This window comes from Colossoma macropomum, unplaced genomic scaffold (assembly GCF_904425465.1).
Source record: "Colossoma macropomum unplaced genomic scaffold, Colossoma_macropomum, whole genome shotgun sequence".
NCBI lineage: Eukaryota > Metazoa > Chordata > Actinopteri > Characiformes > Serrasalmidae > Colossoma > Colossoma macropomum.
The window spans coordinates 25,599,371-25,621,757 of record NW_023494789.1 but is presented as its reverse complement, the minus strand read 5'-3'; the positions used below and the strand labels follow the sequence as shown (position 1 = coordinate 25,621,757).

Here is a 22,387-nt window from a genome sequence, read left to right as displayed (position 1 = left end):
TACTCAAAAACTCGGGATTGTGTTCTCAGCTGCATGCTCAACGTAGGATGTCAGCTCAACATGGCTGCTCACACTGTCAATAGTAATAAAGAACCGCTTTTAAATAAGATTTTTTTTAGATGTGTCAACATACAGACACTGATTGGTTAACACTGACCATAAATACCACTGTTTTGAGAAGCTAAAAATATCGTGAAGGTTAAACTTATTACTCATTTAACTAATGTTAGCTGGCTAGCTGATTGCTAACAATACTTGCTTTCAAGGTGTCCATGTTTTACCCTTTCTGAGTCAGGTCGAACGTGGCGTTATAAGGGCAGTGTCTGGATTTCCAGTATAGTACGTGATACACTTTAGCCCTTTTGTTTTATAAAGACACCAACAGACGGAATGCTGCATAGCGGAAACATGCAGATTGTGTTGGTGGTGGAGCTTAAATGAGTACTTCATTGTTCTTTTCATTCATTTCGATTCAGAAATGTCACACAAACACCCACATGTGGCAAGCAGAGATGACCAGCACAGAGGAATGTGGCAAAAAAGTGCCATCATGCAGATAGCTTACATGTAGGTTTGACACAGTTCTATGAATTTGTTTTATTCATAGACTAATTCAGTTTTAAATATACATTCACATCTAACATTTGGATCATGACTAGTAATTCTGGGCATGTAGCAGGATCTTAACAAGCTATACAGGGTACTGGGACTCTGCAGCTAATGGCACACATACACTTTCTTGCACCAGATCTCTCTGCTTGCTGCATGTGGGCATTTGGAAATGGAGGAAAAGAACAATAAAGTACTCTTTTAAACTAACTTTCTGCCACACAGCATTCTGACTTGATGTCTTTATAAAACTAAAGTGATATATAATCCAGACACTGCTGTTATTAACTTCTCCTTCATGTCTGAAAGGGATTTTTTTTATGTGTGACACACATCTGATGCGTCAATCTACTCTTGCTTGTTGCAGCTGCATGCATTTAACTAAAATTGGAATCTGCTGAACTTGTCAAGGCTGCATTCGCCACAGTGCACAATGAGGCAGAGCTCTCCACTGAAATGAATGGGATGGCGCAAAGTTGCAAATGGACATACACTGTGACTAAATTTGTTAATTTTTAATGTACAGTAGAACCATCAGCTAAACTAAGACATGGCAGACACTCTTATCAAGAGAGAGAGCATGATGCTTCATTGCACCCTTGTCTCCAGTGTCCTGTTATAACATTACCCACTATGCCATCAAATTACTCTAATAACACTATTACTCTAACAATCCTAATAACAGACCCTAGCTTAATCCCTTGGTTTAACTTGGTTTAGCAAGTTATTAGCACCCCTTACTGTTGACATCATATTTAGTTGTTGTTCAAAATAACATTATGCAATAGGATGCTTTTTTAGAGAGACTATCAGTGCTTTGTTGATAGGATTTCCATTTCTGTGGAGATGCATGCAGATCAGAGTTACTTCTGAGGTGGTAGTACTGCACGAGGGGGAGCACCCAGGAGCGATAAAGCTTGTGAAACCCAAAGCCTAACAACCAGCACTATTCCCAGGGTGAAGTTGGGCTGAGCCTCACTGAAACAGACCTTGAAGAATGCCCATATAAAACACAATTACTATACCATGAGGGTGCTTGCACAGCTTCCTCTTGAAGGCACAAATCCTAAAATGAAGATTAATTGTTACCTCGACCATTTGGTTTATCCTAGTCTTAAAATCTGCATTCAATTTGGCACATAATACAAATATTGAACAATGTTTTAATTTTCTTCATAATCAACAATGTAGTCCCTTAATTGTGAAACATGATTAATTGTTGCAGATGCTCATAGAAATGAAATCATCAGAATGATTTAAATGCAAAATGACAATAATCAGAAAGTTTTTGATTAAACAGCCATAGCCACATTAAACACAACTGATTCAGCTCATCAGGTATTTAGCAAGGCCTTCACGACTAGAATTTGATGTGTAACAAGAAGGAAAGTGCTAATCTCTGCAAAGCTGTGGACCAGAAGGAACCCATTATTATTATTTGATATTATTATATCATTATTATTTCCTGTGCCCATGGCCATAGATATGGCAATGATAAAAATATATATTAATGGAATAACTGATGTATCAGCACTGATTATCTATTATCACTAACGTGGTAAAAATACCATGTTATAAAATTGATGATGAGTTGAAATGGGTACAGTTCCCTCCAGATTCATTGGTAACCTCCTTTTACCCAATTTATATGAAGAAAAAAATGCTGCATAAATCTACTTTGAAACAATTGCACTTATACCTCATATCTTTTGGAGGAAATTGAGAAAAAAAAATCTTTAATATATTTTCCTTCCTCTAAAAAATGGTGTCAGCTATCAGAACTTTGTTCCAGGTGTGATCAATATGGCACCGTGGCAAAAGGGTTTAAGATTACTTAAAAAAACTATATGTTGGCCAATATTTTGCTTCATTTTCACAGATGAACGCAATATTTAATCTTCTTTAAGCCCATTTTTTCTGATATCTTCAATGTTTGTTAGACATAATATACCCAATTTTCAGCCTCAGCCTCAAGAGCATTCACTTTATGAACTCATGCAGAAACCACCATATTCTAAATACTTTGTCTCTCAATTTGTTACTATGTTCTATCGCTGCTTTGTAGTTAGGACTTTTTTGCTGAAATAAACAAGGCCTTACCTAAAAAAGACGTCATCTGGATGGCAGCATATGTTGCCAAAATATGTATATATCGTTCAGCATTAATGGTGCCTTCACAGATGTGCAAGTCACCCATGCCATGTGCACTAATGCACCCCCATACCATCACGGATGCTGGCTTTGGAACTATGCCCTGATAACAAGCTTGATGGTCTTTAGCCCAGGGGATATAGCGTCCATGATTTCCAAAAAAAAATTCAAATGTTGATTTGTCGGACCACAGGACTCTTTTCAGCTCCCCCTTAGTCCATTTTAAATGAGCTCAGGCCCAGAGAAGGTGGCGGCGTCTCAGGATCCTGTTTATGTATGGTTTCTTCTTTGCCTTTTAGAGTTTTAACTTGCATTTGTGGATGCAGCGACAAACTGTTTCCTGATCCCATGCAGTGATTTCCACTGCAGAATGATGTCTGTTTTTAATGCAGTGACACCTGAGGGCCCAAAGATCACAGCCAACAAATGCTGGTTTTTGGCCTTGTCCCTTACATACAGAGATTTCTCCAGATTCTTTGAATTTTTTAATGTTATTTTGTACTGTAGATAATGAAAAGCAAAGTTCTTTGCTATTTTATGTTGGGAAATGTTATTCTTGAATTGTTGCGCTATTTGCCCGTGCAGTTTTTCACAGAGTGGTGAACCCCTCCTCATCTTTAATCCTGAAAGACTCAGCCTCTCTGGGATGCTTTTTTATACCCAGTCATGTTACTGACCTGTTGGCAATCAATCCCCAGGTGTTTTTTTTAGCATTACACAACTTTACCAGCCTTTTGTTCCTCCTGTCCCAACTTTTTTGGAATGTCTTGTTGGCATCAAATTCTAAATGGGCAAATATTTTTCAGAAAACAATAAAGTTTCTCAGTTTCAACATTGGATATGTTGCCTCTGTACTATTTTCAATTAAATACAGAGTTTAAAAGATTTGCACATCATTGCATTCTGTTTTTATTTAGATTTTGCACAGGGTCCTAAGTTTTTTGGAAACAGGGTTGTAATAATACAGGTTCAATCAAGAAGTATAAAAAGGTATGGGACCCTTTCACGGAGCACCTTCAATGCAGATTAATCAATTATGACATTCCTCTTGTTAATTAACTTCAATTATTTCTTCTCCAAACTGTCCAGAAAGTAATACTTGTTATCGTTTTTTGTATTTTTATTTTCTGTTTTTGTCTCTTTTGTTTTTTGGCATGGGTTGCTGTGCATGTACAGTTTCTGGACTTTGGCTTTGTCATTATTATGGGTTGTTTTTTTGGGGGTGTGGGGGATGTTATTCTGTCCTTTTGTTTCATTCTACAAAGAATCTAAATAAAACATTTTTTAAAAAGTTGTCATAATTACTGACATCTTTGAGATTCGCCAAGATAACATCTCTCACTTTTGCCAAATTTTTGAGAAGGTAGGACACGTATAGCAAGGAATCAGAGATTATTCATCCATGCGGAATATCTCCAGACCTTGGTGTTCACTTCTTGTTTTCAGCCCAACCCAGGTTTTAATGACCATTTCACAAACTTGATTTGTAGTCTGCGAGCTGTTTTATGTGGATCTGGGGAATGCTTTGGAGCACTTTCCTGATGGAAGATCCAGTGATGACCCAGTTTTAGCCTCTTGTCAGAGGCAGTCAGGATTTTCTCTAAAACATTCCATGATGCCCTGTATGCTGGTAGGGTTTCCAGGTTCTGTGAAAGCGAAATGCCTTCACAACATTAATGATTCTCTTTCTATTTTACACCATTGAAGATTCACTGCTGTGCCTCTGTTATTTATCATACCAGTGACTCCATGGGCCACAATCATTTTTTCAGATTCCACTCACAGTTCTAATGATGTGTAGGAAACTCTAGGGGCTTACATTTGTAATGACTCTCAGGCAAACCTAACTTGTCAACCTGGATGTGCTGTCTTATAATTTTGTTTTAGTGAGTTTTTGTGTCCCTAAGAGGTGATAAACATCTACAAGATAACTGCCTTCTCTACAACTGTTTTTCTACAATTTTTTTTCCCTCAATAAAATGATTTATTTATTTATATCAACTACTGACCTGGAAAGTGTAATACCAGCACACCTGGCTCTAATATTCAGATGCCCCTGAAGACCTACGTTATCAGGTGTGTTAGATTAGGCTTGTAGCTAACTCTGCAGGGTGGTAGCTGAACACAAACACTGTACTTGTTACTTAATCTTTGAATATTTATCTGTGTGTCCTGCTATTTCAGTTGCGTAGTTTATTATTGCTCACTATTGTTTGTTGTTATGGAAATGCTGCTATAACTGTCTTGGACAAATGATGTTAATGCTGGTTATTTGTGATAAAATCATTGTAGCCCATTTGAGTGAGAATGTAATGCTGAGCTTCTGCAAATCTACATGTGCTCACTTTAATCTCTCTCTCTCTCTCTCTCTCTCTCTCTCTCTCTCTCTCACACACACACTCTCCCTCTCTCCCTCTCTCTCTCTACGCCTTTTCCTTCCTTTCCCACCCTGAGTAAGTACAGAGTGGAGTGGACAGTGAGCCAAGAGTAGAGACTGCATGTGTAATGTGAACAGTCAGTGAGAAAGGCCAGTTCATGTGACAGAGAATTTTATCCAAACATCAAATTCTAATTGGAAATGCGCAGTAACGCGCACCGTCACCTAGCAAACTGGAAAACTCCACTGGAATGTGGTAATTTTTGACGCCTGTTTTACTTGGATAATTCCCTTGGATTTTCAGATCGGAACACAAATTGGATTTAAGCAATGATATACCTCATTGGCCTGTTCTGTCTCATCAGTACATTAGGTAAGTTCAATTACCTACAGTCCTCTGGAGACTATTTGAGATCAGAGGTCTGATCACATACGAAGTTCTTTACTCAGAAGCTGCATTAATCCGCTGGTCTATTGGATACTAATTACTATTACAAGACACTGGATTTCTACAGTCTTTTGAAAAGGGATTCTAAAAAAATACTTTCTTACTGCATCTGTTAACTGTTTAAACTTCAATTTCTGGACACAGTTATTGTTAATGATTTGCTAATCTACATAGCATTCTCACTCTTTCATTGAGGCCGTGCCTGACGTACATTGGCAATATCGTGAGAATATCAGTAAAATTTTGTTTAACAGTGAAACTGTAAGTCTGATAAGGCCCTAACAGCACGCCCTCAGGGAAAGAGTTCGAGCTGTGACAAAAAAAATCACAGTGAGGAGCCCCAGAGATGTCCTTTTGGAGAATTGTCTTGTAAACGTAAACATAATGGAGTGTAATAAAATTGAAGCAGAATTAAACTGGTGTACCATATAACTTTATCAACACGACACAAAAGTACTAAAACATAACCTCTATAACATAGGTTTGAACGTCAGTCTTACACTAGTGTGTGCTGTAGATGCCTGTGGCTCATCCTTGTTTCCTGGCATTGTTCGTACCACGAGGAGAGGGACAATAGTGGATTGGGGGACATTAGCAGGATTTGGTTCAGTAAAGTTAGGTTACACTCTTAAAAAGACAGGTTCCCTAAAGGTTTATGGCTTGGCTGTACAGGTCTAGGAAAAAATGTTCAATTGTTATAGAACATTTACATCATGTGGAGGTTTGTTAAGCTTTGAAAAGCTTCTCCACATCTAATTCCCAAAAATGGCTCTTTAAAGAAGCATCCATTGAAAAGTTCTTAGGAGAAACAAAAGTGTTTTTTGTATGGCATCATTCCAAATAACTCTTTTATTTACCTTAATTTTGAGTGGTGTTGATGCCTTTTAAAGGTGTGTAGAACTGCATTAAACACAAATACTGTCTAGTCTTGTAATTGTATGCTTATCGTTTATCATGTACATGCTGGATGTTAAGCAGTAGTATGCACTGATAGGGTTAAATTTATGGAAAACGACTAAACCACGACTAAAGTCCCATTGGCCATGTAATATTGTAATAGGTGCAATAGGTTGCTTGGCACTATGTGCATTTTTTAATCAGCGAGTTGTATTTGAAGAAAGTGAATAGTGAATATCATCATTGTTGGAACAAAACCTTGTATCTCTATTTTTGTAATTTTTCATTTTTATGTGATTTAAAAAAAAAAAACACCCGTAGGCCTTCAGATTATGTCAAAATTTCATGACGAACGGACCAAAAGAAATTGTCCAAAATTACTTAAAATAAGAGTTTGCCCATTAACTTTCATTTAAAGTTAAGGATGTTTTTTAGAAGTTCAGAAATATGAGGTTTTGTTCTGACAGCAATTATATATAAATGCACACAAACATAGCCTCCAAAAAAGAAAAGCTTGTATCTCCAAAATGGTAAATTTACAAGGGAAGTAAAAAACATTTCTAACTTTTCATGGAAGTTAATGTAAAAAGAAAGTTTGGAGCCTTTCTTTTGGTCAGTACATCATGACACAATGTAAAGAGCAGCTGCTGTATTCAAGTGATAATCGGAGATTATTTTTTTGGTCTTTGACGATTTACATACATATATCTTCCAGATGCGGTCATGGATCTTACCATGACATCAAATGGTGCCAGTTCTCACCAGCACTTTCTCCTATCCTGCATCTCTGGGGAACGCAACACTGATGGACTGGAGCTTAGCATCACAAAGGACAACAGCATAATCCGTGTCACAGACATGCCCCCTTTGACTGTGAAGAAGCTTCAGCCTAAGGAAGTGGTGGCTTCTGGCTTCGCGAACTTAGAGCACAAGGGCATCTTCTACTGCCACTCCAACCAGGGGTCCAACCACCGTGCAGTTGTCACATTCATCAGCAACTATGACACATGTAAATGACTACACATTACATATATAGTTTTGTCACTGGACATGTGCAATAGAGTTTAATTTATGAGTTTTAGATACTTTTTTTTTCAAAATTATCAAAGTGAAAAGAAGTAAGCCTTTATATCAGGCCACATTTGTATTTGCTTTAGGTCAGTTTAGACCACAGAGGATCTCTCTGATGGCTAATAAAGGAGACATGGTGCATGTGGAAATGGAAGTCCTGGGCACTGAGAAAAGAGATGTCACATGGAAATTCAACGGTAAGAAGTCTGCAGATGCAGAATGTGTTCTTGGATGAATTGGTGAGAAGTATTTTCAAGTCCAAATATTTGACTTCCATCTCATTGTACAATATTTAGCACAGTTAACATTGTTTAAAAGCAGTGATGCAAATGTAGTGTAATATATGTTAACAAAAAACAAACTTAATAGGTGAGCGTAAGCAAAACTGATGAGTAAAACTGTATTTATGTTTAATATTATTAAATGTTCCAGGTAACTACTACTATATGACCCATTGGGGAGACGTCCACAATCGCACAGCCGTTCTTACCCTGAATAATGTTGAACAGAGCAATGCAGGGATCTATAGTGCAAGTTATGTAGGGCACGGCCCATTCTATGCAGGCTTGATGCGGTTAATCGTTCGAGGTATGGCAACCCCACATCACTTATTTGATACTAATTCCAAAGAGTAAGTTAGTACATGTTTTTTGTTGCTTACATGATTTGTCTGTGTATGTTTTCCAGCCTGTCCAAAGAACAAATGGGGCACAGACTGTGACAAGGAATGCCCTCAGTGTCTTAATGGAGGTGTCTGTCATGACAGAGACGGCGACTGTGTCTGTCCTCCGGGCTTCATGGGAACACGCTGTGAGACAGGTAGGTGGCAGGAGAGCCACAGAAATCAGCTCAGTCTAAATAAACTGTAAAAAATGGTAAAATTAAGCATTCAAGTGTTTCAGACAAACCAATGATTAGTTATTTAAGCACTAAAACCTGTTTGTTTGCAGTGAGACAAATGAGGCCCTTCATGAATGTCCAACAAGCCCATTTTGTTCAGTTTATTCACTGCGAAGAACCTTTTTACAACCTTCCACTAAAATGTCTTAACTTTCCCTTTTGGTGTGTCTTGCAGCCTGTCGGGAAGGAATGTTTGGTCGGAACTGCCAGGAGTCCTGTAAGGCAGAGAGTGGCTGCCAGGGTTTGAATTTCTGCCTTGTTGACCCCTATGGCTGCTCCTGTGCAAGTGGCTGGCATGGAAATCGGTGTGACAAACGTAAGTTTAACGGTTCAAAAAAGTTAAACAGTTAAAAGACTTAGAGTATTTAGTGGTTATTATTAGCAGCATACAGTACGATAAAGATTATAAATGTCATGGTCAGGCCCATGCAGAAATCTCTACAGCTGACGTTTTCACAGGTGTAGCTAAAATCTGCCAGAAACAACTCTACTGCTGTTAACTGGCCAAACTTAAGCCCACTAACAATTATTCCTCTGTTAGCTGAATTCTTCTCCTGGGCAATATAACTAGAGAGACCCATCCACAGCCTGAAAGTACCTTCAAAATGTACTATATTAAATATTTAATTTGTTAAATGCTGTTACACTAAACAGGTTTAAGACTTAAATGAAGCAAAAATAGAGCCGTTTAAAAATTCAAACAGTGTAAACATATAGGGAAGCTCTTTACATTTTCCTGATGGATGTTAATTAGCTCTAAAAATAGTGGTTTTATAAGAAAAGAAGCCTCAAATATGTAAAAGTAGGTGAGAAATATTTTTTTTGTAAAAGTAAACCAACAGAAACAATCCCACAGAAATACTGAAAATAATATCTTCATTAAAAGTCTAGTACTCTTTCTACCTTGTTCATTTCTAGCCTGTCCTGAAGGAAGGTATGGAGCTGACTGCCTGCTGAGCTGCAATTGTAAAAACAAGGGGAAATGTAATCGCTTCAGTGGCTGCCATTGTCCCACTGGCTGGAGAGGACAGCACTGTGAGAAATTAGGTTAGTATTTGGTGTTATCTTTCTTCTTTTGGCCTGCACCATCAGCGGAATCTCTTTCTTTATGTGGCTTTTCATCTGTTTGTTTTTTTCTCCTAGATCGTGCTCCACAGATCCTGGACATGGATAGCAATCTGGAGTGGAACTTGTACTCCAGCCCAAAGATTTTGTGTTCTGCAACTGGTCATCCTCTTCCCAGCCACACCAGCATCGAGCTGCGCAAGCTGGACAGCACAGTGCTCAAGGTGAACAAAGAGCTACTATTCTAGTCATTTTGGGCTTATTTACAAATACTCATGCACAACTGCTAACAAACTGGACAGGTTTTGGTTGAGGGTAAGGTTAGAGTGAGAGTGTGAATTAGGATTAGCAAAAAGTAAAAAGAATTTACTATATATGATTTTTTATGACAGATACATTCATGATGAGCTTCTACAAAGCATCTATAATGGACCATCAAATTAAAGTGTTATCATGAGCTTTCCATGTGAGATGTAGGAGGAAAATTAGGTAGCTCAGGTTGGTTGAGGCAAGCTGTTCTACAGCTTGTTTACAATATAGCATCCTAAATTGCCAGTAATTTGTTGGTCTGATAGGCCTCCCGCACCACAATGGATTCAAACAAGAGCACTGCCCAGTTTGAAATTGAACGACTGACACATGAGCATGGTGGCCTCTGGGAATGTCGAGTTTCAACCAATGGTGGGCAGGACTCCCGCAAGTTCAATCTGACTGTTAAAGGTGAGGAATTTTTTCAGTTCTGGTTGGCTACAAATGGGCTTCCCTGAATGAATACATTCTAATTTTGCTTATCTTCAATTAGAGCCCCCCTGTCCCACCACTCCTCCAAAACTAATAGAGAAAAAAAGCAAACAGCTTGTTGTAAAGCCAATGGAAAGCTACAGAGGTGATGGCCCTATTGAGTCAACCAAGCTGCTCTACAAGCCCATGGATACAGGAGACTCCTGGTCCTCCATCAGAGGTGGGAAAAGAATATTTTGTCAAACCGTTTTCTAGAAATCACTGTGTTTGTGTAGGATCATAAAGTAAGTTAACAATATAATCAGTACCTGAAAAAAGAAGGTTGCTTAGTCTTTTCCTGTTCTTCTTTTTCAGTGTACAGCAGTGATCCTATTACACTAATGAACTTGAAGCCAACAACCAGGTATCTAGTCCGGGTGCAGCTCACTAGGCCAGGAGACAAAGGGGAGGGGCCTGAGGGTCCAGAAGCCATCATGGAGACTGACTGTCCAGGTGAGTTTACTGTAACACAAAGAGAAGGAAATGTATGAGCAGTGACATATAAAATGAGGAGATCATGAAATGAGGAATGTAGGAAAAACAGGGGCTAAAACATTACAAGCATAAATAGACAGTGTCACCGTCCCCATTGGTGCCTGGATAGGCTCAGATATAAGTTTCTATGGTGGTTGTAACTAATAGGAGGAATTTTACAAGCAGTCTGAAGTCCTGGTTACTTTTTATGAGTGGCTAGGCTGTGTTTTTGGCAGAGGTGGGAACAAGTCACTAAGTTACAAGTGACAAGTACATCTTGACACTCGAGTCCCGAGTCAAGTCCCAAGTCAAGAAAGTCGAATCTCGATTCAAGTCATGGCCCATGTGGTATACACAAAGAGTAGTGCAACTACACACAAAAAGAATTTTCAAAGTACTGTTAAACTCAGTTATACTACTTCAAAATTGTATTTGAAGATAATAATTTTTGATTATTTTGGGAACATTGGGTGCCTAGGATTAAAAAATTGGTTCATAGCTAAAACTAGCTCAGCAAACTTAAAACAGCGGCTAGTTTGAATTGAATTAGATGGCAACAGAAAGCAAAACGACCAAGCTGAAAAAAGTTTACAGAAAAGACATCAAAGTTATAGTGAATGCACAAAGCAGAAGTTGACTTTTTATTCAGCTTCCTATTCGAATTTTCTGTTCCACTTAAAATGGTGCGGCAGTTATGTTCTGGCAACTAACTTAAGGTGGAACAGCAAATTAGAATATGAAGCTGGCGAATAACAAGTCAAATTCAGCCTTGCGGTGAATGTTGCACTTGTTTTAACTGCAGAAGCTGTTAAAATTGGTAATTTAGAAAGAACTATGTTTCTTTTGACTTGCTGCCATAAGGAAAATGGTCAGTTTGCCTGGTTAGTTTCTCCAGTTAGACTTGAGTTTAAGCGCTGAGCAAGGGCTTATTGATGCTTCGCGTGTTTCTAGCTTACGGAGGCGAACTTGAACTCTAATGCTTCACTTGTCTTCTGAAATAAAACAAGCCAAGCATAAGCACAATAACAGATATGTGACGACATTGCAGTTTTTAAATTCATGGCAGGAAACGAATTCATTCACATGAAAACTAACCGGCTGTGTGTTAATCTGCAGTCAGACGCCTCTCCATGTTTCTTCCACTTTGGGTCTTGCGTCTTTCCAAGTCATGAGGCTCAAGTCTGAGTCAAAGTCCAAGTTATTGGTGTTCAAGTCAAAGTTGAGTCGCAAGTCTTTCTTGATTTTGTCGTGTTGAGTCTCAAGTGATCAAGTTTGTGACTCGAGTCAAACTTGAGTCCACACCTCTGATTTTGGGTCCGTTTGTTTTTGCTGTGTTGCTTGACTGGGTGCTGAGGCTTCGGTAGTGAAATGAGGAGAGTTATTTTAGCTGCCAGTCGCAGTAGATAGGCCCTGACTGCATATTCTGTTGTCGTTAGAGCCCACGGTCAGGCCGGAGGTTGATTTCAGCCATCAAGAAGGGAGAAACGTCACTGTGAAGTGGCTCCTGCCCAGCAGCCTGAAACAGGCCAGTGGCTTTTTAGTGCAGCTCTACGGACCGCACGAAGAGAAGCTGTGGGAGGAGACCACCTTGCTCACTGTGCTCTCCACAAAGTTCTACAACCTGGAATACCACCGCGACTACCGAGTGGTCGTCCGGCTGGTCAACTGTGGCAGCCTTGGGCCTGCTTCAAAGCCCTTTCACATCCGCCTCAACAGCCAGGGTAAAGCAACTCTTTCTGACCCCTAGGTGGCACCCATAACTAGCAGAGAGTGGTAGATGTTCTCTTATGCTGTCCTATACCTGCTTAAGCAGGGTAGATGACTCAGAATTATGTAAAACAACTGTTTTTTGGCCACTAGGTGGCACTTGTAACTAGTGCAGAACAGTAGATGCTCTGTAATGCTGTCTGTTGCCTACTGAAGCAGATTGGTGAGCTCAGAGGGATTCAGGCTGACTGTACTGGCTAGGAAATGGATTGTTTTAGGGAGTAGTGTAGAGGAAATGTTAGGGAGAAATGTAAGCTTTGCTTATGGCATCAGCGTGAAATTTTAACTGATTCTGATTTGGAAAGCTGTGTATCCAAGTTTGCATTTTTGTTATGAGAGACTGACCAATATTTTGAAGTTGCATAGGGGAACTTTTGCTCTTTTTCTCTGATCCAATGCAGGACCCTCTTCCCCAAGGAATGTCCAGGCTAAACCCTTGTCCATCAGCGCAGTGAGAGTTCATTGGCAGCCTCCTGATGATCCCAACGGAGGTATTGTCAAATACATCATCGAATACAAGCCAGTGGGCCAGGACAGCCTGTATCCTTGGGTGGACACTGATGATGGGAACAAGACCACCAAGGATGTGACCACCCTGAACGGAAGCACTTTGTACCAGTTCAGGGTGCGAGCTTTTTCCAGTGTGCCTGGAGAGTGGAGCAAATTTGTGCAAGCCGAGACCCTAGGAGATGGTATGAAGCTAAAGGAAAAGAATGGTGGACAGAACTCTAGACATGTCTATAAATGAACTTCATAGAGTAGCTTACAAAATGTCACAGGAAGCTGCCTTATATTTATCGTATATTGTAGCTGCCTTATATTTAAATACATATTTATCATTCATAAGTTTGGAATCACTTGTCAAACTAATAAAATGTGTTATTTTATGTACAATATTAACTTATACACTGTAGGTTTAAATAATTTAGATAATTTAAGTTTTTTTGGAAGCAATACAAAGTTATTGAATGCTAAATAATATGGTGCTGTTTTTTAATTATAATAATTTAAGTTATCTGCTTTGTGATTTGTAATGTGAAATAAGAGGCATTCTTACATTCATTCTAGAGGTTTTTACCACTTTCTTAGTCATTTTAGAGTCATCTACAGCTCTGTTAATTATTTTAGTTGTTTAAGCTTCCTAGCCTTATTATCTTTCTTGAAACGTGAACAGACAGACAGTTTCACATAAAAAATGGGTATACACTGATCATAAATATTTGACCTATTCTGATTTTTTTTTATTTTTAGCTGAATTTTTATTAGATGAACACATGAAACACACTAGCACTTTCCAGTACGTTTTATTTTATTACTACTCTTTATTATAAATATTATATAATGTAAAAATTACAATATAAACAATATTGTTTGCTCTTTAATGGGCCAAACTGTCACTTTAAATGTTTCCGTTTTAAATCATTTGCCTATTAAAATGACACGAATCAAATGTGAAGTAAAAACAATAAATTAGCTGATCTTGTTTTAAGCAAAAGGCTGCTGATTGCTTTATAGTCAGTTTATGTTAAGTCTAATTATGCATTCCTAACACATTTGAAAATACAACCCTGTTTCCAAAAATCTTAGGATACTGTGCAAAATGTATATAAAAAAAATAATGTGCAAATCATTTAAACCATATATTTAATTGAAAATAGTACAAAGACAACATATAAAATGTTAAAACTGAGAAATTTTCTTGTGTTTTTTTTTAATATATGCCCACTTGGAGTTTGATGCCAGCATCACCTTTCAAATAAATTGGGCAAGTTGGGGCAACAAAAGACTGGTAAAATTGTGTAATGCTAAAAAACACACCTGATGGTTATTTGACAACAGGTCCGTAACATGATTGTGAATAAAAGAGATCCCAGAGAGGATGAGTGAATCTTTGGGCCCTCAGATGGTACTGCACTAAAAACAGGCATGATTCTGCAATAGAAATCACTGCATGGGCTCAGAAACACTTCTGAAAACCTTGTCTGTCAACACAGTTCATTGCCGCAAGAAGACAGTTCATGCAACCACGCAAGAAGAAAACAGATATAAACAGGATCCAGAACCGCCACTTTCTCTGGGCCTGAGCTCATTTAAAATGGACTTTGGTGAAGTGGAAAAGTATCCTGTGATCTGACCAATCAAAATTTGAAATTCTTTTTGGAAATCATGGACACTTCATCCTCTGGGTTGAAGCCAATCTAGCTTGTTATCAGCACACAGTTCAAAAGCCAGCATCCATGATGGTATAGGTGTGCATTAGTGCACATGGCATGGGTGTTCTATACTGTAAAGGCACCATTTATGCTGAACCATATATACAGGTTTTGACAACATATACTGCCATCCAGACGACATCTTTTTCAGAGAAGGCCTTGCTTTCCTCAGCAAGACAATGTCAAACCACATTCTGCCTGTATTACAACAGCATGGCTCCATGGAAAAAGAGTCTCAGTGCTAAACTGGCCTGTCTGCTGTCCAGACCTATCGCCACTGAAAACATTTGCCGCTTTATGAAATGAAAAAGACGACAGAGGAGACCATCCTATATCAAGCAAGAACAGGAAAACATGTCCCTTTCAAAACTACAGCAACTGGCATCAAATTCAAAATAGGCATATATTTTTCAAAAAAACATTGAAAGTTTTCAGTTTCAACATTTGATTTGTTGTCTTTGAACCATTTTCAATGAAATATAGGGTTTAAATGATTTGCACATCATTACATTTTGTTTTTATTTACATTTTGCACAGTGTCCCAACTTTTTTGGAAATGGGGTTGTATTTTCAGTTAAACAGATTTTACATGATTTGCATATCATTGCATTGTTTTATTTATATTTTGCACAGCGTCACAACTTTTTAGGAAACGGTTGTATTACTGTCACTATATTTATCTAGCATGAAGTGATTTTATTGATTTTTTGTTGTTTGTAATATATTATTGTAGGGAATCTAGGAAAAATACAGGTAACTGACGTGTGTTGATGTGTCTGGCAGGCTCTGTCATCCTTAGTCCCACTCAGAGGGTTGTCAGGCCCATGGCAGAAGATCATCAGCTGTTGTGGGCTGTGGTTGGTTCAGTGGGCGTCACCTGTGTCACGATCCTGCTAGCCTTACTGGCCCTCTTCTACATCCGCAAATCCATTGTCAAACGCAGACGCACGTTCACTTACCAGTCTGGATCGGTAAGTGTACATATACCGCTGAGGCTGTTTCAGCTGCTGGTCTAAATACAGCTCTTTTTCAAAAGTAAAGTCCCAGATTAGCACTTTTTTTACAGTTTTAATACAGTTAACTTTTTATACTATTTGGAAATGACAGGTGCCCTTTAAATTCATGACAAATGGATCAACTGAAAATGAAAATTTTCAAGTTATATTATTAGATGTTAACTTATGAGCATTGTTCCTTCTCTTATAATGCAATTGTTTTAGAGATGCAAAGTTTTGTTTTGACAACCATTAATTGAAAGTTGACTGAAGAGAGAATCCTCATGTTTCCTAATCCAACCCCATCTCTCCACCCCCACCCTCCAAACCCAAAAATACACATACATCCATACAAAGGGAGAAGAGACCATCCTGCAGTTCAACTCGGGAACCCTCACACTGACCCGACGACCAAAGCCCACCCCGGAACCCCTCACTTACCCCATTCTGGACTGGGAGGACATTAAGTTTGAGGATGTCATTGGTGAGGGGAATTTTGGCCAGGTCATCAAAGCTATGATCAAGAAGGATGGCACCAAAATAAGCGCTGCCATCAAAATGCTCAAGGGTGAGGCTCTAACACTCTAAACTAATGAGCACCACAACACAAACCTACAAAAACACCATTGTTCTTATATACCTGTTTTATACCTGTTCTGTGTATTTTAATACAGAGTTTGCCTCAGAGAACGACCACCGGGACTTTGCTGGGGAATTGGAGGTATTGTGCAAGCTGGGCCAACATCCCAACATTATCAACCTCTTAGGAGCCTGCGAAAACAGAGGTGAGTGCGCCATCTGCTGGCCATCCAGTCTGCTTATATGTGCTCTGCACGTAGATCCAGTTAAACTGCACACTTGGTGAGCTTGGAAAGAACACAGTAATAGCACAGTAAACTATATAAAGGGATATATCCACTCTGTGCAAAGGCAAAGCAGTGGTAGTTGCTTGAGAATGATTTTTAGTTTTTTTTATGCCTTTTTTTTCTTTTGGTCTGCAGGTTACCTATACATTGCTATTGAATATGCTCCGTATGGAAATCTTCTGGACTTTCTGAGAAAAAGCCGTGTTCTGGAGACAGACCCAGCGTTCGCTAAAGAACATGGCACTGCCTCCACACTCACATCCCAGCAGCTCCTGCAGTTCGCTGTTGATGTGGCAACCGGCATGCATTACCTTAGCGACAAACAGGTACAAACACACTGGCTATAGCACCAAACAGTGAATGAGGGCTTACTTCTCATTTTCATTTCAAGATTAGCAATTATTATGAGTATTATTATCAGTTTTATTAGTATTAGTATTATTAGTATTTATCAGTATCAGTAGTATCTGAATGTTACTTTTTCTGATGTTCTAGTCAGTTCAAATGGTGTGGCCTGTAAACATTTCCCCATACAGAACTGCTGTAAAACCATTTTTTGTCTTTTTATGTGCTGCTAGTTTATTCACAGAGATTTGGCAGCCAGGAATGTACTGGTTGGAGAAAACCTGGTGGCAAAAATTGCTGATTTTGGATTGTCACGAGGGGAGGAAGTGTATGTCAAAAAGACCATGGTGGGTAAAGTAAAGTTTTATTATAGCATATATAAGAGCCTTAAGTGCTTGGTTCATTTGGTGGATTGATAAATTAGAATTTGTAAGAGTCTTCTCACATTGCTGAATCAATCTGAAATTTCATGAATCAAATGAATAGTATTTCAAACTAACTCAAAATATTTTTCTGTAATAGACATAATCTAGCCAAGCAATATTTAATCTATCTAATGTATTATACACAGTGTGTATCACCAGTCTGCCACTTTACACCTTCTTTTTGCACTTCAGTTGTGGAATGTAAGAGCCTGACCAGATACAGGCAAAGTAATGACTTAAGCAGAGATGAATGACAGACACTATATACAAGTCTGTGAAAAAGCCAGAGATCACCCTTCATTTAATTCATTTCCAGTCAAAACGGCCATTAGGTACAAGTTATTCATTTTTCAGCATCAGTAAAAAACATAAAACACATTTAACAGAAGATTATTCACAAGCCTAAACACCTAAATATAATATCGTTTTTTCCAGTATTTAGTGTTTCATTCAGCTTTCATTCATTTTGGAAGAAATCTGCAGGGATATTTTGACATACCTGCAAAGTTCAGTCTCAGAAGTTTGTTGTATTTTCTACTTTTTGTGATTCAGGTACTCCCAAACACATTCAGTGATATTCTGGTTGCCCAGTCCATTGTTCTGAGAACACCAGCAGCTTCTTTGTTGTATGAATTTTCGTTTTTTTATTTCCTCCTTTCCTCAATAATGGCTTCTTCACAGCTACACATCCTTTCAAAGCTATAGCGGTGAGTCTTCTCACAGTGGAAGGATAGACATAAACACTAGTGGATGTTTTCTGATCTGATGCAAGAGAGGAGCTTGATTTTCTCCTCTCTCTCAAGGATGAAAGCTTTAAGTACTGTTTACCTGACAGTTTTGATGACCTAAAACCAAAAGACCCATTTTCATCTTCTAACAATTTTGTAACCTCTAGTTTTGGAAACTCCTGTTTTTGCCCTTGTTTTCTTTTGACTTTCCTCTTCCTTATGCAAGTAGATTATCTTATATCTAATCTCTTCAGATATGTCACCTGAAAAATTAAGAACCTGTGCTTAATGACTATTTTGACAAAAATAAATGAAGAGTGGTCTCCGATTTTGCACAGTACTGTATGCAGCTGTATGTTTTGAAACTGAATGTGCTGAAATAGAATTTACTTCTGTTAACACACAGTAATTGAACATGATTATAATTCACACAGCAATTCAGCACTATTAAACAAAAGTACAGTACTAATCAGTTTGCTTCCTCTTGTCTTAGGGGAGATTGCCTGTGCGATGGATGGCTATTGAGTCGCTCAACTACAGTGTGTACACCACAAAGAGTGATGTGTAAGTGTCACTTAGTTCATTTGTATTGTAAAATGACAACAAGAAAAAGAAAATGTGAAGTTTTACCAGGAAAACATTTAACTCTATAGGAACACCTTTTCTCACAAACGCTTCACTTCAGAAAGCTAGTACTGAACATGTAAAACAAATCCTCAGCTCTAAATTTGAAAGACTCATGGTTCTGGACATGGCTATGACCAGAAATCTCTCCTTCACTTTTTCTGCCTCTCTTAGCTGGTCTTTCGGGGTCCTTCTTTGGGAGATTGTAAGTTTAGGTAAGTTTGCATTATATTACTATATTACTATATTATTATATCAGTTAACAACATTCTCTCTTCTCTTCTACATAGTAAAAGTTCAACCCCTACTAAAACTCCAACAGTGATAAACACATTACAGATTGATGTGTGTCTCGTATTAGAGAGAATTCCACCAGTTTTTCAAAATGTCTCCGTAATTTGACCGCTGAGTCGAAACGAAGTCATTCAGAGTAATTTGAGGTGAAATGGTTTACTCAGATCTTTTACAGTAGTGGTGATAGGAACCAGGGGTCACAATGACTACACACCAAATATAGCCATTTATTTACTATCCAAAACAACCAGTGAACCTACACGTGTCTACACACATGAGTTATTATATGCAGTGTTGATAGTGGTAAATCAAGAAAAAAAAATCTTTAGGGACTCTTTTGCTTTACAACACATTGCATGTACCTCTCCGCCATAAATTGATTTAAAAAGATTTTTTAGGCCAAAACCTTATTGCAAAATTATCATATAGCAATGTCTCCGGCAAGTAAAGTATTTGTAACCATTTAATGTGATAATTCTCTGATGTAGCTTTTAGAGGCATTAAACGCTTTGGACATCTGGTTCCTATCACCACCACTGTGAGCAGTTCTGACTCTGTAAATTGATCTAGAATGATGCATTTCAAGTCAAACCACTTTGAATGACTTTTTTGTAATTTTTTACATGTAAACAGTTTAATCATGCAGGAATTTTGAAAATTTGGTGGCATTCCTCTTTAATTGAGATGTATCTTAGGAAAACCACTGTCTTTGTACAGTGTTTTTGGCAGCTGTTGATATCTTCACTACAGCCTTAACTTCTAGTGTCAGGCTAAAAGATGTGATAAAGGCAAACTGGCCATTCTATGAAAATGTGGACTGGTGGATGGTAAAAGTGTTCAAGCTTTCAGAATTTATTTAGCATGCGATTTTAACAAAGTTGATGTAGACTCTATTGACACTCTTTACGCACTAACCTCTTAAATTGCAGGCTTATTATCCAGCTATTAATTTTAAGACTTTGGTGTGAATTATTCTTTAATTACTATGTATGAAATGTATGTAAGAAAGATAAGTTGTTATGAAAGTGAAAATTTGAATTGTGGGTCCACACACTTGTAATTTATGGAGTTAACAGTCTGAAGCAGGGTTTCATGACAATCGCCAGGCACTGTGTAGATGTTGGAGAAACAGGTGGTCATGCAACATTATCCATAACATGAAGCAACATTTTGTGTTATGCAACATCATTTATCATTTTCCATAACATCAAGCCAAAGTGTTAGAAGTATAATTAGGCTTTGTGTATGCATATAAGCTGCACTGGCTGCAGTATGTGAATAAGTGATTTATTGATCTGTTTTATGCCAGGTGGGACTCCATACTGTGGGATGACTTGTGCTGAGCTCTATGAGAAGCTTCCTCAAGGTTACAGGATGGAGAAGCCAAGGAGCTGTGATGATGAAGTGTAAGGGCCTTCTTTTCAAGTGCTTTTATAGTCTTATTTGTTTAAAGTTTACAATCTTTTTCTCTGACCTATTATTACTACTAAATCAGTAAAAAGAGAGAAGTTGTTTTAACATAAATATAGCTGTATAATAACATGTCCAGTCCAGTTGAAAATTTGAAGCAGTATGTGCTGGACAAGAGTTTCAGCAATTTGATTGGCTTAACAGTTGACATAATTCTGAACAACGCCTACACTCAGTCAAGGAGCAAAGAGGCATGCTGTGTAATAGGGTTGCATATATATTTTAATCATATTTTTATCACTGCAATGTGAGTTTCCGTGATGAACAAATTGTTAAGGGATGGAATGACAGAACAGATCAAAGTCTGTTTAGACACCACTGGCTGCAGTTAGAAGCTACGTTTTAAGGAACACTTTCTTTGTTTAGGTATGAGCTGATGAGACAGTGCTGGAGAGACAGGCCTTATGAGCGACCACCATTTTCTCAAATATCAGTCCAGCTCAACAGGATGCAGGAGGCCAGGAAGGTAAGAACCAGGAATCTGGACATGTGATCAATTAATCTTTCCGTCCCTTCAATCATATTTATCTCATGCTTCATAGTTTACTGCCATTCATCTCTCAATTCATCTGTTAATTCATCATACGCTTGCCTCAAACTGTGTTGAAGTATTAATACATCTCATACAGACTAGTTTATTTGTTTCTGACATCATATGACTATAAAAATGGAGACAACTATGGACAAAATTCTAGTTCAGAAGTGGCTGCTACTGCTATAGAATGTCATTCTGTCCATTTCTGTAGAGAACTGTATGTCAAACAGTGTGATACCAAATATGTCTTGGCTAACTACATGAAATAATGGTAACAATTTTTTTGCTATGCGTTCCCCTACAGGCCTACGTCAACATGGCTCTCTTTGAGAACTTCACCTATGCTGGAATAGATGCAACTGCAGAGGAAGCCTGACTACCCGCCCCCCCAGACTCCAGGAGGTTCCACAGTCCGAGGGAGGCTCACCACAGCAGGGCACTTCGCTACTGCCAACCGCCTCCTGCCCGATTTCATCGCTCAAAGCCACTCTCGACCAGAACCACATGGTTATAAAGGAAAGACTGTGAAAGGACACTTGTAGGGCCTCTGTTTCCGTTGGTTAGAGGTGGATGGTCTCATTACGTGGTGATATAGGATGGTCGTTGGCCTTTGAATGCTAAAAAAGCTGTGGAGCCTAACATATTGTCCTTATATGATTGTACCTGCTGGGGTCTGTGGGGATTTGAACTACTCAGTGGACTCATCGTTCTCTTGGAAGAGTTGCTTTATGAAGTACTGAAGTGGACACACATCTTAATACAGTTCCTTCCAATGGACAGAGATGCCATGCCAGACGTTCTATGTAGCACTTGAGATGATGAAAGAGAAACTCACAAAGTGTACCATAGTCATTTCACTGCCACATGTATATATTTGACTTTGGATGACTTTCCTTGTATGTACATATAGAGTACCTTATATCTTGGTGCTTCCTTTGGAAAACACCTTATTTTTTAATATTATCTAGCAGTAGAGCCTGTTTCAATCTTTTGCATGTCAGCATATGTTACATTTACAACTAAAAGACATTACAGAACTGGAAATTGTTTCATTTTATAAATAAAGCATTTATACAATGTCGACTCCCAGATATATGATGTCAGATGGAGAGAGTTTCCTCCTTCAGTGAGCCACATGCACTGGACCTGTCATGCAGTGGGTGCTCAGTTCCCTACCCACGCTCACAATCTCTTGTATACACATTTAAACGCACTCCTATATTGCACATATACAGTAAATTTTCTTTGTTTTGTCTTGTACTGGTTCAGATGTTGGGATAGATGTAGCTTAACTGTAGTTTGGCTTTTGTCTGTGTGTTGAAATGGTTTGTCAGAAACACTTTACAATATGGT

At 38.4% G+C, this 22,387-nt stretch overlaps 1 protein-coding gene across 2 annotated transcripts; it reads left to right on the top strand.

Annotated features, from left to right (window-relative positions):
• Positions 1–5,214: 5,214 nt before the first annotated feature.
• On the top strand, positions 5,215–22,117 carry tie1 (tyrosine kinase with immunoglobulin-like and EGF-like domains 1). 2 transcript variants are annotated; one of them, XM_036570656.1, is made up of 23 exons: positions 5,215–5,510; positions 7,198–7,491; positions 7,640–7,750; positions 7,986–8,141; positions 8,241–8,372; positions 8,629–8,769; positions 9,372–9,500; positions 9,597–9,742; positions 10,094–10,238; positions 10,321–10,479; positions 10,614–10,751; positions 12,209–12,493; positions 12,941–13,231; positions 15,536–15,723; positions 16,105–16,315; positions 16,422–16,532; positions 16,749–16,939; positions 17,192–17,305; positions 18,605–18,675; positions 18,910–18,950; positions 20,339–20,435; positions 20,866–20,965; positions 21,339–22,117. In XM_036570656.1, the coding sequence occupies exons 1-23, from the start codon at positions 5,468–5,470 to the stop codon at positions 21,408–21,410; spliced, it is 3,366 nt and encodes a 1,121-aa protein (XP_036426549.1). In that variant the 5' UTR covers positions 5,215–5,467; the 3' UTR covers positions 21,411–22,117. The 2 variants fall into 2 exon arrangements, with proteins under 2 accessions (XP_036426549.1, XP_036426550.1); XM_036570657.1 differs by lacking the exon at positions 12,209–12,493.
• Positions 22,118–22,387: the final 270 nt, after the last annotated feature.

Excerpts from the sequence above, each read along its gene's own strand:
- tie1 (XM_036570656.1), top strand. The coding sequence starts at position 5,468 with ATGATATACCTCATTGGCCTGTTCTGTCTCATCAGTACATTAG. Across the intron at positions 16,533-16,748 it reads AGGAGCCTGCGAAAACAGAG|GTTACCTATACATTGCTATT; the intron begins GTGAGTGCGCCA and ends TTTGGTCTGCAG. Across the intron at positions 20,436-20,865 it reads AGGAGCTGTGATGATGAAGT|GTATGAGCTGATGAGACAGT; the intron begins GTAAGGGCCTTC and ends TTCTTTGTTTAG.